Genomic DNA, 18,084 nt, shown 5'->3' on the forward strand with positions numbered 1-18,084 from the left:
TGGGAAGCCCATGCTGGAGCAGGCTCCTGGCAGGACTTGCAGATCCGTGGAGAGAGGGGCCCACGGTAGAGCAGGTTTTCTGGCAGGACTTGTGACCCCGTGGGGGACCCACACTGGAGCAGCGTGCTCCTGAAGGACTGCACGCTGTGGAAGGGACCCCCGCTGGAGCGGTTCGTGAAGAACTGCAGCCCGTGGGAAGGACCCATGCTGGAGAAGTTCATGGAGGACTGTCTCCTGTGGGAGGGACCCCATGCTGGAGCAGGGGAAGAGAGTGAGGAGTCCTCCCCCTGAGGAGGAAGGAGTGGCAGAGACAATGTGTGACGAACTGATTGTAACCCCCATTCCTCATCCCCCTGTGCTGCTGAGGCAGGGGTGGGTAGAGAACTCGGGAGTGAAGCTGTGCCCAGGAAGAAGGGCGGGGTGGGGGAAGGTGTTTTAAGATTTGGTTTTATTTCTTATTACCATACTCTGGTTGATTGGTAGTAAATTAAGTTAACTTTCCCTAAGTCGAGTCAGTTTTGCCTGTGACAGTAACTGGTGAGTGATCTCTCCCTGTCCTTATCTTGACCCATGAGCCTTTCGTTATATTTTTCTCTCCCCTGTCCATCTGAGGAGGGGACTGATAGAGAGGCTTTGGTGGGCATCTGGCGTCCAGCCAGCATCAACCCACCACACCCAGGTACTTCAGTGTTAAGAGTATGTTTTGGCAACTGTATCTCCTTCCTTAGTCTTTTTTAAGTATTTTTGAAAGCATTTAGTTCTGGAAACTTAATGTCTTTGTATCAAACTGTAGTTCTGGTATAGAAACCAGAAATCTGCCCTCTTGTGGGTAAATCTGTATGATGTACCTCAGTCGTGGCATCTTACTTGAATGAGAACTAGAGAATATTCATTCGTTCTTTCTGCTTCTCTCCCTCATTCTTTAAGTGATTTTTTTTTTTTTTTCAAAGGACAGTTTATGGACTGATAACTAGCAGAGATTGATGTAGTAACTAAGAAGAAAAGTAGTTTACTGCAAAACATGGAAGTTTAAAACTGGTGATGAGGCAAGGCTTCTTAAATTTCTAATAGCATGTTTGCTGATTTAAAAGAAAAGTGCCCTGCTCACCTAAATTATAAAATAGCTAATACATGAGTTGTACTCGTTTACTTTCAGTGTGCAGCTGCAGAAATCAACTTTGATCATGGTGCTGCGGTTATATCAGAACGATGCTGCTCAACATACAAGAAATGAAAACTACTTTTTAAAGTATTTTCATTTTAAAGAAATATTTCATAATCTAAACTAAATAAAACATAACTATTTAAAGTATTCTACTTAATAGAATGCTTTTAAAAAAGAAAAATATAGAGACCTAATACCATAGCCCTTCTTTAAAATTTAATTTTAATTCACCTAATTTTGTCTCTAATCTTCTTTTCAGAAATATATTAGGTCAGTCGTGTAAATTATTTTTCAAATCCAAAGATAGAAGTTCAGAAATACCCTGGAATATTGGGAGTGAAACATTTAAATATACATAGGAAATTTCTGAATCCTGAGGTTAGTTACTTATCTTTGCATTACTACCGAGTCTGTGTGTTACTGCACATAAACAGATTTTTGCTTTTATTTTGTTTTCCGCTGTTCTCATGCATGCACATAGCTAAGCTGTGGAAGAAGTGATATTTTTGTTAAGGAGGCAAGAATGTTTTTCAGCCTAGAGGAATGTTTCATAAATGCAGAGCTTGCATCTTCATATGATAACGAGTGGTCAGAGTCCTGTCATTGCTTCATTGATAGTCAGATGCTGCAATATCTGAAAAAATACAGATGTGGTTTGTTTCTCTTTTCTTGGATGTTTTTGTGGGGTGATTTGTGTTTGTTTGCTTGCTTGGGTTGTGTGTTGGTTTTTTTTCCCCTTCCCTGATTGTAGTCTCCCTTCACTTGATGATCACTGTCTCTCTACCTAAATTGTTGATAACTTTTGATCCTCTCTTCCTCCCTTTATTTTAGCCATGCCTGTCCATTCTCTCTAAAGAGATACTTTTTTTTTTCCTGTTAGTTTTCCACTCTGCCATTAATCCAGTACTATGGTGAGAAGTGCAGAATATATAGAGAGATGAGTTGTAGAGAGAATCCATATGACACAGCTCAAACCTTGTGCCACTGAAGACAGTCAGAATTTTCCATGTCTATGTTATGGACTGTTTCACCAACCACATACTTACTTTCTGCTTTAAAAATACCAATTAAAAAAACCCCAACCCAGAACACACACACACACACACACACAAAAATCCCAAGCCACCAAAACCTAACAACCACAACATTTTAAATTTAACATTTTCTTAGGAATTTTCTTTGCAACATTATTTTGCAGTAAAGGAGAATATACATAATTGACAAAAAAAAGGAAAGAAGATAACATACGGAAGTAGCACTTTAAATGTATGCTTATTATACTTAGCATAAACTTTTTGAACATTACTTTCCTTGCTATCTTGGCTTGGTTTCACTTCATTATTGTGTATTACACTGATAGCTTTTTCATATATTATTCTCAATATATATTGCCATTTCACTGTTTTCCTTTCATCGAGGGGTTCTTTGTAGCACTTCCTTTGTGCACTGTAGTTTCTTCCTCACTGAAACATCTTTTACAATATCCATTGTTTCTTGTAAAGAGCAAGAGCCTAAATAAACATATATTGAATATGCAAGACCTCATTTGCATATATATAAAGTTGATTTCTACTTCTCTCTTTGAACTGCTACACTACACTCTTGATGCATTGTTTAAAAGCTTTCCAATGCAGCAGTTCTTTGATTTCCTTAATTCAGCTAATATAACAGTTTAATTTTTTCAGCCTAGAGGTAGAAATGCTATACTACCGGTATTCCTTAAATAAGTGAGTTTACTAATGTTCTCAGTGACATCAGATTTGAGTTCTAGTTTCACTGGATCTCAGTCTCTAGTTCTGGAATTGAATCCCAACTTGTCTGCCAGTCGTATAACAAACACAATTTTGCTCTCAACACAACAGATGTAATATTTGGACCCAGATATTCCTATGTGGTTTCTTCATATTGTGTTTGTTGTATAAACTAATCCCATCACTTCATCCCATCAGTCTCTTTTTGTCTTTTGTTTACTCTCATCTGTTTACTCTCATCATCATATTTACAAAAATTTTGTAGCATAAGAGGCAGACTTCTTGAATTCCTCTGCTTAGTTCCCAGCTGGTGCAGGCAACCACATCCTGTCCCTTCTGTAACATCTGTATAATCCATCTTTAAAGTAACGGTGTTGCTTATCACTACTACTCCTAATGGAAGGCTGTTCTAGAAAGTGGCAGGTCTGATGGTGAGAAGCTCTGCCCAATTTTCTTCTTGCTTGCATTCATGCCCCCCATTTATTATTGTGCTAGCATTGCCCTGTAGCAGGCTTCCTTTGTAATCTTCTTTGACTGCCTTAGAGAGAGCAACCACATCCCCTCTTGACCTTTGTTTTGTTAGCTAAACAAACCAAACCCTTCTACTCTCCTCTTACAAAGAAAGTTTACTCTTCCCCTGACCATCCTAGCTCACTGCACTTGCTCCACTCTCAGGTCTGGATCTTGCCAGTTCAGGTTTTTTATCATGTATCTATGGAGAAGGTTTCTAATTTAAGTGTCTGGTTTTCAAGGAATTTTTCCCATTGAATCTGTGTAATTTAATTATAGTGGCAGTAATACCAGGAAAGAACTTGAATTAGTAGTGACAGCCTCCGATGTTTAAAGCTTTCCCAGGTGATCAGGAAGAAAGGTGCACAGATTTTTTTTTTTCCTTGTTTTTTCATTGTTTCTGTGTTACATGCAGGATGTCCAAGAGTGCTGACTACTGGCATGGTTTTGTTCAGCTTTGATGCAGTTTCAGTCAGGAAGGAAGAGATCATCAGGCAGGACCTCTTTATTGTACATATAATTTATATGTAAAAGTTGTTCTTTAATTACTAACCTTTCAATGAAAACTTAAATTCTAAAAATGTTAGTTCCTGTTGGTTTGCTATTGCAGACTCTTTGTGGGAAAAGTTAGGTACTCCTTTTTTTTTTTTTTTTTTTTTTTTAAAGACTTTGTTTTTTTTGGAGCTAAGAAACCACTGAAATGCTGTGTATATTGGTATTTGTTTTGGATAAAAAGCCCTCGAGTATCGAGTAGTATTTGAAACTGCTCTGGGTGTTCGAAGGCTGTTTTCTCCTGGATAAAAAGAAAGCCAAAACAACAACCCACACAGAATATCTGTCTGTAGCAGTTTCCTTACCTAGGTTTCTGTATCTGTAATGTAGTGTATTTTTAAAACAAATGTAAGTTAGTGGTGAAAATGAGACTGTGGCAGGTGCAGCAAAGGAAGTCAACTCATTGTCAGTTCTGTTTAACCTCAGTGTTGGTACGTTTTTCAAAGAACTCAGTTGTGTGTAGATAGGGAAACTTTGAAAATTTAACTTCAGTAGTTCATGAAAACTATGAGCAGGAAAAAGACTTAAAACGTTCAGTTTCCTTGTCTTGCTTGAAATCCATATGTATTTATTAACAGTGATGTCTTATATATCGCCATTGGTGTGGTGTAAGAAAGAATGAGATAAAAATTACTAAGGAAATGACAGTCATCTTTTGGTTTTTATGTATGGTATATGTAATTCTCGAAAATGTTGGCTTGTAAAGTAAGTGTAAGCAAATCACGATTTCAGCATCTTCAGTAGATAACATAAATGCTTACAGAAGTCTTTTTACTATTTCCCAAACTGTTAACACAGGTGCCTGTCTATAATAGGTAACTGCATGTGTATCAAATTCCTTTCCTTTAATTTATTTTGTTTGTCTTCAGAAAGTATAATGTTCAAATTTTGTCATTTCATTAGTATAATGGTGGACCAGTAATGTGTAATCTCTGTAAATTTTTGTTGTTTTGGACCTGCGGTTGAAATTATTGTGATGACCTTTTTTTGTTTTCTTTTTTCAGCAGTGTGGACTTTCTTACAGTTGGGATCTTTATAGTTAGGGAAAACTGAGTGAACAAATTCCTTTTTCAGTAGTTGAATATAAACTGTGCTGTTTTACAGGAAATAAACAAGCTAGTTCAGTGGTGGCTAAGCCCTTTCTTTTTGTGGAGGGCGTGATACAGTTTCTGGTAGTAGTTTGACCAAAGAGTGTTTAATATTAAAGAGATATTTTCAGCTCAATTTTGAAATAGCTACTACTTTTAAAATATAGTAAGATTTTGTATTTGTCACTTTTACTCCTTGATTTTTGCATCTGTGAATTACTCGTTTGGGTTTTGCTAGCCTGTTCTTGTATGAAAAAAACCTCCTTCTGCAAAACTGGGAAGTGAATATAGCAGCTAATTACTTAAACTGGTTATGCATTAAGTGCTATCCACTGCATTATGAACTAACAGAAGTTTTGTTGCCAATTTTTTAGTTGCTACTGTATAACCTGAGGAAATTTTTTGATGGCCTTATCTTGCACCTTTTTTGGTGAAGGGCTCTGCTTCTGAGACCAGAAGCTTGCCTTTTGATTGCTTAATATGGTTTGATATTTAAAATCTACATTGTTCTACCCACTCTTGACAAAATTTACTTAGTATGCAGCTGAGCGTATGGACTGTGTTTTATTTATGTTACTGAATTTAAAATTCTAAAACAGTAACTGAGAATTTTCATTTGGTTTTGTTCTTTTTTTTTTGTTCTTTTTTTTTTTTTTTTTTTTTGTTCTTTTTTTTTTTTTAGTGCTTGGGAGATGGGAAGTAATGATAGCTGGCACATGAACTAAAATATCTGTGTAGGCACTACTCTCCCAGAACTTCAGGATGAATGGGGATATGCCTCATGTTCCCATCACTACTCTTGCAGGGATTGCTAGTCTTACAGACCGTAAGTACTCTTCTTTTTCTTGTCTTTGCTATGCTATTTTCTACCTCTTTGGTAAATACCTGCATTTTCAAAATACTAAAAATAGTTTTATTTTAAAAGTTCTTAGAGGTAAATCTGTTCAAAATCATATTTGGCATTAAAAATGTTAATTTTGTCATTGCTTGAATTTTGAAGGTCTATTCAAATAAAACATGCTAATTTAAACATGAAATGTAGGTTAAAAAAACCCTTAAGGAAACCTGAAACGAAATACAGGAATTCATTGTTTATTTGGAATATCATTCAGTAGCATATCTGGGTACCCCACAAGTAAAGAAAAACATATAAATGATAAAACACTTCTCTAAAACGTATGAGAGAGAGAGAGAGAGGATTAGACTGATGCTTAACTAACTACAGAGTTATGGAATATGCTGAATATACTTGAAACCTTGTTCCTAGTTTTGGACAAGGCACCAAGAAGTTGCTCTAAGTTACAGGTGGCAAAGAATGGCCGCTAGAATGGAAATAAGTGGCTGAACCTATGAGTCTTCCTTCTTAGCTGTTCAGCCTACAAAAGGAGCAGATGAGGTGTGTGTACTGTCTTTAAATACATCAGGAAGACAAAATGCAAAGAAAGGAAAAGAACTATTTACATTAAAAGCTGATACAGGCACAAACCAAAATGGTTATAATGTGACCAAAAATAAACTTCTAGTGAAAACTAAGAGATTTATTAGTACTATAATGAGGTCCTAGAACAACCATTGCTAAAAGAGCAGTTGGAAAAAAGATGCATCTTGTTTATAAAGTGTAAGACAGTTTATAGCTCAGTTTTCTGTCTGAGGATAATTGGACTCAGTGACCCAGGTGCTTCTTCTGAGCTCTTGATTTTATTATTATACTGTTGAAATTTGGAGACTTTCCAACAGACACTGAAAGTATATATCCAGCAATTGAATTTAATTGCCTACAGTAAAAAAAGCAGATATATTGGAGGAAAAACCCCACTTCTTCATGTCCTGATATTCTGAAATATCAAATTGGAAGATGCTGCTTATGTATTTAGATGTGTGTATATGTATCATTATGTATGCCTAATAACGGACCATCAGGATGCAAATAATAAGCTTCTGGGCTATGGGCAGTTTTCCAGCATTAAGTATTTGCAGGTAAGGTTTAAAGAAAGTCAAAATACTTAACTGGTGGAAGTCACTGGCCAGACTCCTGATGCAAGAGTTTCTTGAAACACTAAACTACCCTTGGTGGGATTAGCCTTTGTATTAGGTGCATTTGCTTCTTTATCTGTTGTATTTATCTGATGTTTACAATCTCAGGAGCATCTGAAAGAGAAAGGCTCATAACTGCTTCACCTGACTTTTCTCTGTATGAAAAGAAGGAACTGGAATGGGCAAGACCTGTTGCCCTAAAAACATGGAGGACATGATGACTAGAGGCAGTAGAGTAGGCTAGTTAACTAGCTGAATTTATACTGTTTTATTTTGCTAATCTTGCTAATTTTTCCAAGTTTCTGCCACACTGAAGGTAATCTGATGCAAGTATGAAAGCTAGCTATTTTAATGTATTATACACTTCTATTTGAATTGCAATTTTTTTCTAAATACAGTAATGATGTACATTATTGTGTATTGTATCATCAGAGTAGAAAACTTATAGTATATGCTCAATGCACTTAAAGCACAGCACACAACTACAAGGATTTTGCATTTCCTTCCTTTATCAATGCTTTTGACTCCAAGAGAAAGCTGCCATAACATATTAAATAACAATATTCTGGAATGTTTAAAAGTATGCTTTTATTGATACTACTTGCCTTAGCACAGTTAAATATTTACAATAATGTAGTAATATAACTTGAGGGCTTGACTGCATTACTTTGTTTAAAACAGAGTCCAGCCTTTTTGCGTGTTTGTGCGTGTGTGTTTGGATGTTCATGATTTAAAAAATCCAGAAATCTTCCCTATATTTTAAATGTAGTTGTCAAGTTTTCTTTCTTAATCGCATGGTGGAGTAAGAAGGTGTCCGTATCTATATGCTTGTCTTTCATGAAATGACTCTGAACTTCTTTCTGTTTTCTGATAACAGTTTTGAACCAGCTGCCTCTTCCATCACCTTTACCTGCTACAACAACAAAAAGCCTGCTTTTCAATGGACGGATAGCTGAAGAGGTGAACTGCCTTCTGGCTTGCAGGGATGAAAATCTGGTTTCACAGCTCGTCCACAGTCTCAATCAGGTGTCAACAGATCACATGTATGTATTTTGAACTTCAACTATATTAGATCACCGTCCCTATACCTTGAAATCAAAATTAACTGGATTGAGAATGATGTGAGAATCTGATGCAGGTTTTTATTAGGCTTGCTTATAGGTGACTGCTATATGAGAGTCAAATGTTTCAGTCAGTCAGAATGTTAATAATTGTCTGGCAGCCCTTCTGCATAACTATGGGTGTTATTTTGTAGATCTGCTGCTTATTCCATTCTTGCTAGTTAGGAGTGCAGACTTTGTGGTGTTGATTGTGCAATAGTCATTTGTGTTCCACTTTTGTTTAATAATGCATATAGACAAATTATATACCCAGTATTACACAAAAAGAAAACCTTTTGAGACACCCATGTAAGACCCATGTCAATTCTGATTAGGTACTGAACTTAAATATTTTAAGAATTGAACAAGCAAGTATGCTAATGTGTTCTCTTTTTGTTTTGTTTTTTTTTTCCCTAGTGTCCTTTGAGTTGTCTGATGTTGACAACCCTGTCTTTTTCCTACATGTACCAATCAATTGTTTTGCTCAAATGGAAGTAGCTTTTAAAAGTCCTCAAAGCAAACAATAAGTGAAAGCACAGATACATTTATAGAAAATCCATTACATTTTTTTTTATGGTTCAGAGGGAATCCTGTAATGTCAAAGATATGCCAATTTCCCTTTTTAAAATAAAAGATTCTCAAAGCATTGGGCTGCAATCTGAATGTTATAAATTCACTCCTACAGTAATGCTTTCTTGATGTTATGCCAAAGCATTCTTTTATGGAGAAGATCATGATATAAAAGTGTGTATAAGAAACTTTATAATAGTCTGAAACCAACAGCCATGTATATATAAATGCTTAGTAACAGAAAATAATGTTGAAGATTAGTAGGAATACCTCTTCTGCGGTTCCTTAAAGAAGAGAGAAAAAAAAAAAATAAAGGCAGGGAACAGTGCTTTGCAGACTTGTTTTTCGCTATATTTTAACAGTAAATTGTCTTCTTTCATTTTGGTTTTTTTTTGTTTTTTTGGTTGGTTTTTTTTTTTTACTTGACTCATAGTTTCTTATAATTTGAAAATACATTTGCCTCTTTATTTGCTTACTTCCACAATTCCAGAGAGTTGAAAGATAACCTTGGCAGTGATGATCCAGAGGGAGATATACCAGTCTTGCTGCAGGCTATCCTGGCAAGGAATCCTAATGTTTTCAGGGAGAAAAGCATGCAAAACAGATACGGGGTACAAAGCGGTAAGGATTTTTTATTATTTATTGATTGCATTTTATGTCCTGTAAGTTTAGGGGACTGATACTAACCACAAATCTATATGGAGCACAACTGTGATATTTATACCTTACCTTGTATTGGATAGTGATAGAAAGCTATGTACCTTGACATCATCTAAGAGCAATTGTATTAGAATAAGCATGGAAATAAGCTCTACCAGGTGTTTTCGTAAAAAATGTTTAATTTCACTACAAAGTTTAATCTCTACCATGAGTGATTGGATTTTATTTTAAAATAATTTTATTTTAATTTCTTTATGGCTAGGTTCATATATTTGTCTTAGTAAATAGTTGAAGTTGGAAAAATATGCCTTGATCTTGCACTATAATCATACAGATTTTCAGTATCAGTGCAGTGGTAGTTCTTAATAGTTCTGGGGTAAGGAATAAGGTTGAATGGACCATACTTACCGGCTCTTCTCTGCCATTCCTCATCTCAGCAATTTGTGATGCCCTACAGATTTTACTGTTTTGACAGCTAATTCTCTTCTGAGGTGTAGTGAGATATACTGCTGGACAGCAAAAATGAAGGAGAGAGACCAAGCAAAGATTTAATTGGTCAGATTCTAGTTGTAGATCTGGAGACTTGCACCTGAAGTGTGTTCTTTAAATACCAAACTATGAAACAAGTAGAATTTCTATAGTTTCTGCAGTGTGAAGATGAAGCTTTGCTAGCACTGTAGAGATATAGATAGAAATGTTACTGGAGTCTGTGGGGCATAGGAAGTGGAGGGTGTTTTTGGAGAGGAAAAATAATAAAATGACATTATTAGGTTTGTTCAACTACGCTAGTGAGTAAAAAGCCATACAATGTTTGAAAAGATCTTGCTGAGGACAGAACAGGTTCCTTGAAAGAAGGCAGAAATTTCCTGGAGTTGAAATTGTGAAAGGCAGTGCTAAATACTTGTAAGTTCATTGATACATATATCCTGAAATTTAAGCCCTGAAAACAGTCTCCAGATCCTGTGTTTAGTGGCAGCTGTGGCAGAGTATGGTTTTTCCAGCTGTGGGAAGAGTTTTGACTGTCCTGCCAGTGCAGTGTGGATCCACAAAGAACATAGGCTTGAATTAGAGTTTTCCACCAATTTTGTAGAGTAAAATAATTTTTTGCCAGTGCAAAAGGGAGACATTTGAAAGGAAGATAAAGCAAGTTAATTTCTTTCTAATTTTTGTTAATTCTGTGCTTCACAGGGAGAAACACTTTTGCAGCTTGATTCAATAGGTTAAGAATAATCCTTAATGAAATAAAAGCACCTCTATCTTTACTAAGTGTGCTTTGGCCTATGCTTGGAGGAAGGTATTAGTATGGAGTAAAAAATAATTCAACATTATTTGAAACTTAAAAGAGTAGTTGATCTAATTTCAGTAAAGTTAACAAAGTGGTTTCAGAGAACAAGAAGAGATCAGACTTTAAACCCTCCTTGAATATTTAATTTTACATAATTCTGAATACTTGTACGAGTCCAAGCATTGCTGTGTAAGTATGAAATCTGAAAACTGGAAGGAAAGGGGGAAGAAGGGAAAAGCATAGCTGTAGACTAAGTATTTTGGGAGGAAGAAGGCTGGAATGAATGTTTGGAAAAGCTAGGTGAAGTGTGACTTTATTATCAGTTGAAAAAGGCCCCACTCTTACGGGAAATAGGTGGATGTTTAAGCTAGATGCTGGCAAATTCTAGTAGCCTTATTAGGTGTTACTGTGTCCCATTCAGATGTGCAAGGCCAAAGGACACTACACTGATGTCTTGGGGCAGCAAAGGTTGGGTTTTCTTCTGATTTCAGAACAGATATTGTAATCTCTGTAGAGTCATGATTTGCAGAACAATTGGGAGTTTGATAGAGATCTTAGGTAATGCGTTTTGCCAACTAGAATAATGAAATTTAAGCTCTTCTGTAGTATTTCAAATTAATCTCTCCTGCTTTCCTTACTGTCTTCCTTCTGAATATTGTCCTTCTGACTTCTGCTGAGTCCAGCATGCGATGAAGTCCAATCTGGGTACTGTGACCCAGTATTTGTAGTACCTACAATTGAGAAGGAATGAAGGCAGCGGGACCCCCTGTCTATTTACTCAACCTGGGATGGGTCTGTGCACCATGATCCCTTGAGTGTCAGTTCCAGCATTAGCATGGACAAGTGAACTCAAATTCATTTCACCTAGCCTTCTGTCATAATTTAACCCCAGCTAGCAACTAAGCACCACACAGCCGCTCACTCACTCCCCCCTGCCCTGCAGTGGGATGGGGAAGAGAATTGGGAAAAAAAAAAAAAAAAAAGAAAGAAAAAACCATGGGTTGAAATAAGAACACTTTAATAGAACAGAAAAGAAGAAACTAGTAATGATAACACTAATAAAGTGGCAATAATAATAATAAAAAGAGGGTTGGAATATACAAGATGCACAATGCAGTTGCTCACCACCCGCTGATCGACACACAGTTAGTCCCCGAGCAGCAATCCCTGCCACTCCCCACTCCCCCCAGTTTATATACTAGACGTGACATCACATGGTATGGAATACCCCGTTGGCCACTTTGGGTCAGCTGCCCTGGCTGTGTCCCCTCGCAACTTCTTGTGCCCCTCCAGCCTTCTTGCTGGCTGGGAATGAGAAGCTGAAAAATCCTTGACTTAAGATTAAACATTACTTAGCAACAACTGAAAACGTCAATGTTATCAACATTCTTCTCATACCAAACTCAAAACATAGCACTATACTAGAGTTATTTTTCTATTCCAGCCGAAAGCAGGACACCTTCATTTCTGATGCAAGAACAGGAATATCACCTGGCTAGAGAATTATATTAAACAACGGAATAAAATTCTGGGTTCAGTACAGTTTGTCAGGAAATAAAGGCATCTTCAGAAAGCTAAATACTGTGTTTTGTTTTGAATTCTTGTGAATATAAGGTAAAGCACAAGCAGAGTTCTGTGCTAATGTTTTTTCTGAAGTTCATATTGATCTGTAGTTCAACACTAAGTTTAGAGCAAGAAGTGGTTTTAGTTATGATGAACAAATAGTGCAAGAAGGATGTATTATGTGGACACTTCTGAGTGGGCACTCTCCACCTTCCCCCCCTCCATTGCTGGCATATTTCGTTTCAGGTAATGTGGCAGCAATGTCTGAACTCTTATTCCCTGTCTTTTGATAACAGTCCCATGGTTGAAACAGTCTTTATACAGCTTAGATTTTTTTAGATTACATTTTTACTTAGATTTTTCAGAGTATTTTCTACTACCAGGTTGTCTGAATAGACTGAGTCACAGCACCGTGCAGCATCAGGCCTAACTTTTTGTACAAGGGCAAAATGTTAATTTTATATTAGACCTTTTTAATCAGATGACATAGAAAGTTCTGAGTTCCATCTTGCAGCTACATCTGTCTTGCATTCTATAGTGTATGAATGAGGTGGATTTCTTTATTTATTTAAAATTAAGATACTATTTAGTTTCAGTTTTCATAATAATTTTTTTCTCTTTTCCCTCTGAACACTTTGGCTTTGTCTTTCAGCAGGTATGTGTTGGAAGATAAGCTAACTAGTATATTGCAATAGGTCAGTATTCATAGCATTGCTTAGGGTTCAGAAGGGACTTAAAATTCACTTTAAGCTGTTTATCAGAACTTCTGAATTTTTGGGGATTAAAATCTTGTGCATCTTTTCATAAACATCAATTATTTGGATTTTTTTTTCATTTATACAAGAATTCAAGTGCATGTATACCTGTAAAAGGGAAAAACTTTGCAACGCTTTCAATAAGAGTTTATATTTAACTGAAAAATCACCTGTTGCTGAGGAGTCCTAGCTTAAGCATCCATGATGTTGTAGTACAGTTTAATCGTACAAGACTATTTCTGTGACCTTGAGCTGTGTTTTTATGTAGTGCATCCTTTGGCACTTAGTTGGAATGCTAAAATGGATTTATGTGTATCACTTTTTTCCAAGCAAAAAAATTATAGTCAAGACCAGGAGTATGTGTTAAGGAAATTCATTCTAGTAATGTTACTACTAGGATGATGTTTTCTCATATCTGAACATTACCAACATTCAAAATTAAGGTTGCATTTAAAAGAAATTCTTAAATATTTAAGGTACAGAAATGAACAGTGGATCCATAGAGCTGCTGCTTAGTGATACGACAACAATGTAGTGGTAATGGGCACAGACTAGTTTCAACTCCTTTTTAGACTAAATGTTTGGGGCTTATTTTTACTTCTTTCTTATTACATCATTATCAGGCATACTTATCATCTGTCTGGAAACTTTGGAGACACTGGGTTTTTTGTTGTTGGTGGCAGGTTGGTTGTTTTTGTTGTTTGTTTTTTTTTTTTTTTCTTTTAAGTTACCCAGATTGTGCCTCCCATGTCCTGCCCCACCCCCCCAACAGAGATAGAGAAGTGAGAGCTGTCTGTCACAGAATAAGTTTTAGGTTTTTTTTAAATGGCATTTAAATTTGATTAATTTGTATATTTTCTGTCATTCTTTTAAACCCCAAACTGGCACATCTGTGGTTCAAAACATGTTTTAAATTTAGGGAGGAGAAAATAAATGGATATATTTTTAAAGTATTTTAAAAGTGTAGTCTGTGTTTTAAGCATAAAATTAAACTTCGCCTATATAGTTCATGCTCATACGGGTGCATTCTGTCAGCATTCTGTACATGAATGTTAAGGGTTAGTAGTTTGACTAAAATACTGTACCTAGCCGCATTGAGAGTGGCAGTGGGCACACCAGGCACTGCCTCCAACACAAAACCCCTGGAGTTTCGTCCTCACTTTCCTCTATGCCAGGCAACCAGTGTCCCTTTAAACAAATTTTGCCGGAATTGAGGAGTCCCCTTGTGTTACTTGGGACAATGAAATGTCCTCTGTATTGAGTATGGAGGTCTCTGATTTTTTTTTCAGCACAACATGGGGCTTTCACTCCTGCTCTGGGCTAGTTGTCCTGTGCTAATGTACTTGGAATGCAGCACTTCACACCTACCGGGAGGTAGTAACGGCTGCATTCCTGCGGGATTATCACATCTCTTCTCTGCTGGGCAGAGAGGAAGAGGGTAACAGGGAGGACTTCTGAAACTAGTTTTGCTTGTGTGAATATTGCAGTAATTGAAATCGGTGATAGCAGTTGAAGTATTGACAGCTCCCCAACGCTCTGGATTGGGGACTTCTGTCAGACTTCTGTCTAACCTTTTCTTTAAAATATGTGTACTACTGATTTGCTTTTACCCACGGCTGTGGATCAGTTGCTGTGGCTTCCCAAGCTGCAGTTTGCATGTGAATTCTGACACTGTTTTAGCTGCAAGACATTAAATTCTGTCATTACAATAACTTAAAATTTATTTAAGTTTTTGTGTTTCTGCATCACTTCAAGTTCTAGTGTCATGCTGTTGTTAGGGAGTTCTTTACACCTGTATCAAAGAGAAGAAAAAAAAAATTTCCTTTAAGTTCTCCTGAATAATGATGCAGGTTAAAATAGAATAGAATAGAACAGAATATTTCATTTGGAAGGGACCTACAACTATCATCTAGTCCCACTGCCTGACCAATTCAGGGCTGACCGAAAGTTCAAGCAAATTATTAAGGGCATCGTCCAAATACCTATTAAAATTAGTTAGTTTCAAGCACATTGGTACTTGTGGTTTGCCACCTAGTGCAACTCTGGAATTTCCAAAACTTGACTGTGGGGATCTACAGGCTGTGGGATGTTGGTTCTGCTTTGCAATTGAAATATTTCAGCATCTTCCTTGATAACATTCCTATAAGCATAGTGGAGGTTGAATAGAAAGCTTTTGTCCCTGGGTAGAAGGGAACCACTAAGGCATTATAGGAGCAGTGAGAATATCTTGCAGCACTCAGCCTGTGTTGATTGTTTGCTGTACTTGCTCTAAAAATGGAAGATAAGTTTCCTGTGTTCTTCTGACTTGTGAAGTTTCCAAATCTTTTACTTATTGGCAGAGTGAGTACTGTATGCACCAGCCTGGGGTGTGGAATATATGTCCTCTTACAAAATGGTTCTATTTACTAGTAGGTTTTGGCTTGGGAAGCTTTAAGGAACAGAGGAAGGAACTACTGTTAGTATTTATAACTGAATTAATACTGCTTTAGGGAACACTTTTTTATGTCATGATGTAAAATGGACATCTTACATGGAATCGATAATTTCTAATGTTTTCTAACAGTTGTGGGTAGATGATGTTAATGTCTGTAATGTTTATAATCTCTTTGCATATAATAATTTCTGAAATGAGAGACTTCATTGATTAAAAAGGAAATGTGTGTAAAGTTAATGCTACTATCTTCTTTTAAATAGGGATGATGATGTCACAGTTTAATATTTCTCAGAATTCCATGCGTGGTAGTCCTGCATCTTCCAATTATCAACAAACCACTATCTCACATAGTCCTTCCAGGTAATGCTTTCTTTTAAATGGGGTGGGAGGGCTAGGGAACTGCAAATTCTTCCTACAGTGACAGTCAATTCTTGTTGCAAGTATGTGAGTGGAAGGTGATTGGTGTCAAGACAAATTTTGCATTTGTCTGACAGCAGCGTGAGTTTCTTCAGCTGGCAAAGAAACATCTTTCTGTCAGTGAATTAATCCTTGTATTCTAAGGATTAGTCATGATTCTCCACTCTCCCTCCCATAATTTTGGCAAACTTTCTTTCCTGCTTAAGGAGTCCCTCTGCCTTCTGCCACCCCTCCAGCTGTTTTCTGCCTGTGGCAGAGGCTGAGACTGGTGGCAGGAGGATAGGAGAGAAGAGGCTAATGTGTTCCAGCATGTATAACAGTACCACTGTGACAGGAGGGTGGGAAAGAAGGCTTGTAAAAGCATGGAATACTGCTGTAACAGTTATACAAAAGGCCACTCAGAGGAGGATAGGCCCAGTAGTTTGGCCAGTCTTCCAGCAACATCCTCGTCAACTTTCTGGTTATTTTTTAAACACCTGAGTGTTGGCAAGTAACATGTACCTGTAATCCAGGCCTTTATTAATATAATACTCTGGACTAGACGAAAGAGTTCTGCATGTAGTTTCAGCCCAGTTACTGGGCTTTAACAGATTTCATATTCAGATATTAGATATCATTATCAAAATAAACTTAGTTCAAGTTTCACTTCAAGTTACTGTAATTATTTTGGCAAATGAAATGCTCTGTATCTACACAAAAACCAGTATACTTTTTAACTTTAATATCTAAAAGGGATATTGAAGAAGGTTTTTTGAATTGTGAGTTATCACAATGAATATTACAAAGTCTTCTCAAAATCCTAGCAAAATGTTAAATGTTAAATTTTTGTTAAATACTTTGCTATTTCTTTCTATGGAACCTTACCTTCATAGAGTTGCTATCTAGACCTGAGGGTTGTGAAAGCGTGTAATGTACTTTATGAAGTATTTATTTGGTATTTTTATTTTGAAAAGCTCATATAAGAATGTAAGTTACAATATGCATGTATTATTTTCATAAGCCTGTATTATTTTTATGGCTTCCTGTCTGTAGGATCAGTCTAAGATAAACCCAGTGAAAGAATAAGTTGTATTCAGTGGATTTTGGGTCAGGTCCTACCTAACTGCCTGTCACATTCCTCTATCTTGCCAATATAGTTCTGTTAGATGAAGTTCTTTGAAATCTTGCTGGAAAAATCATATTTAGAGTGGGTGGCTCCTTGTTAATCCTAGTGACCTAGTTGTTAATTAGAACTTAGGTGTCACTTTCATTCAGACTTCTAGGACTAACTTGTGGGAATGGCAGATCTTATTTTAGTACATGTTTGTGTTATTGTTTCCTTTCCCTAGGTGGAGGTCTTATGAATGCTTTTTTTTCTGTTCTTTACTTTTACTAATGCAGTACCTAATCTGTGACTCTTAAGTAATAATTGAAGTGGGGAAGGTATCGATAGCTTAAAATACTGCTTTTGAGGGAGATTCTTGATTGTGTTGGAATTTTGTATCTTAAAGAAGTTTTAATGTTCTGAATATATAATATTCCAAAAGAAATAATAGGTTTTTTCTAAATTTTCTTTTCCAACTTCTAAAAACTTTGTTTTATTTTTAGCCGGTTTGTGCCGCCACAGACAAGCTCTGGTAACAGATTTTTGGCACAACAGAATAGTCCAGTGCCTAGTCCATATGCTCCTCAAAGCCCTGCAGGATACATGCCATATTCACATCCTCCAAGTTATACACCACATCCTCAGATGCAGCAAGGTAAGTCTGTGATGTTTGTTTTATTCTCCTGTCTCATGTCAGCTTTACCTTCGTGTGCATGTTTCATGGCTTTCTAATTTCTTTGAAGGAGTCACATGCTTAATGCAAATCTTTGAGTTGGCAGGTGTGTTTAAGCTTTGCTTTCCTGACTTTACAGAGTGGTAGTATCTATTTTATTAAAAAAAAAATAAAATAAAAGGGAACAAGAAAAGGTAAAACACATGTTCATGTTGCATTGCTCCCCTACGTACACCCAGTTTGCATAGTTGTCGTTATACATGACAGTAAAAGAAAGAAGAACAAACCAAAACCTTTTATTTGTTAGCTACAGCCATCATTTATCTATACTAGTGAAAACCTTGTTTTTGCCAATGTAATGTAAGTTTTGCTGCTAGCTTATTTAGCCTCACCAAGCCTTTGTAGTATCAACTAGATTAATTGTAAGTTGGCTAGAATTATGC

The 18,084-nt window shown here is 36.6% G+C and overlaps 1 protein-coding gene across 5 annotated transcripts in view; it reads left to right on the forward strand.

Moving 5' to 3' along the window:
* Positions 1-18,084, forward strand: part of NIPBL (Nipped-B homolog (Drosophila)) — a 170,086-nt gene that overhangs the window by 61,230 nt on the left and 90,772 nt on the right. For 4 of the 5 annotated variants that reach the window (XM_010565659.1, XM_010565663.1, XM_010565661.1 and 1 more), the window contains exons 2-6: positions 5,749-5,892; positions 7,978-8,143; positions 9,261-9,391; positions 15,728-15,827; positions 17,472-17,623. In XM_010565659.1, coding sequence (XP_010563961.1) covers positions 5,829-5,892; positions 7,978-8,143; positions 9,261-9,391; positions 15,728-15,827; positions 17,472-17,623 — 613 coding nt within the window. In that variant the 5' untranslated portion in view covers positions 5,749-5,828. Of the gene's footprint in view, positions 1-5,748; positions 5,893-7,977; positions 8,144-9,260; positions 9,392-15,727; positions 15,828-17,471; positions 17,624-18,084 lie in introns of those variants that run through there. The other variant, XM_010565662.1, reaches the window with a different exon arrangement.

Source organism: Haliaeetus leucocephalus, unplaced genomic scaffold (assembly GCF_000737465.1).
Source record: "Haliaeetus leucocephalus isolate CR32 unplaced genomic scaffold, Haliaeetus_leucocephalus-4.0 Scaffold194, whole genome shotgun sequence".
In the NCBI taxonomy this organism is placed as follows: domain Eukaryota; kingdom Metazoa; phylum Chordata; class Aves; order Accipitriformes; family Accipitridae; genus Haliaeetus; species Haliaeetus leucocephalus.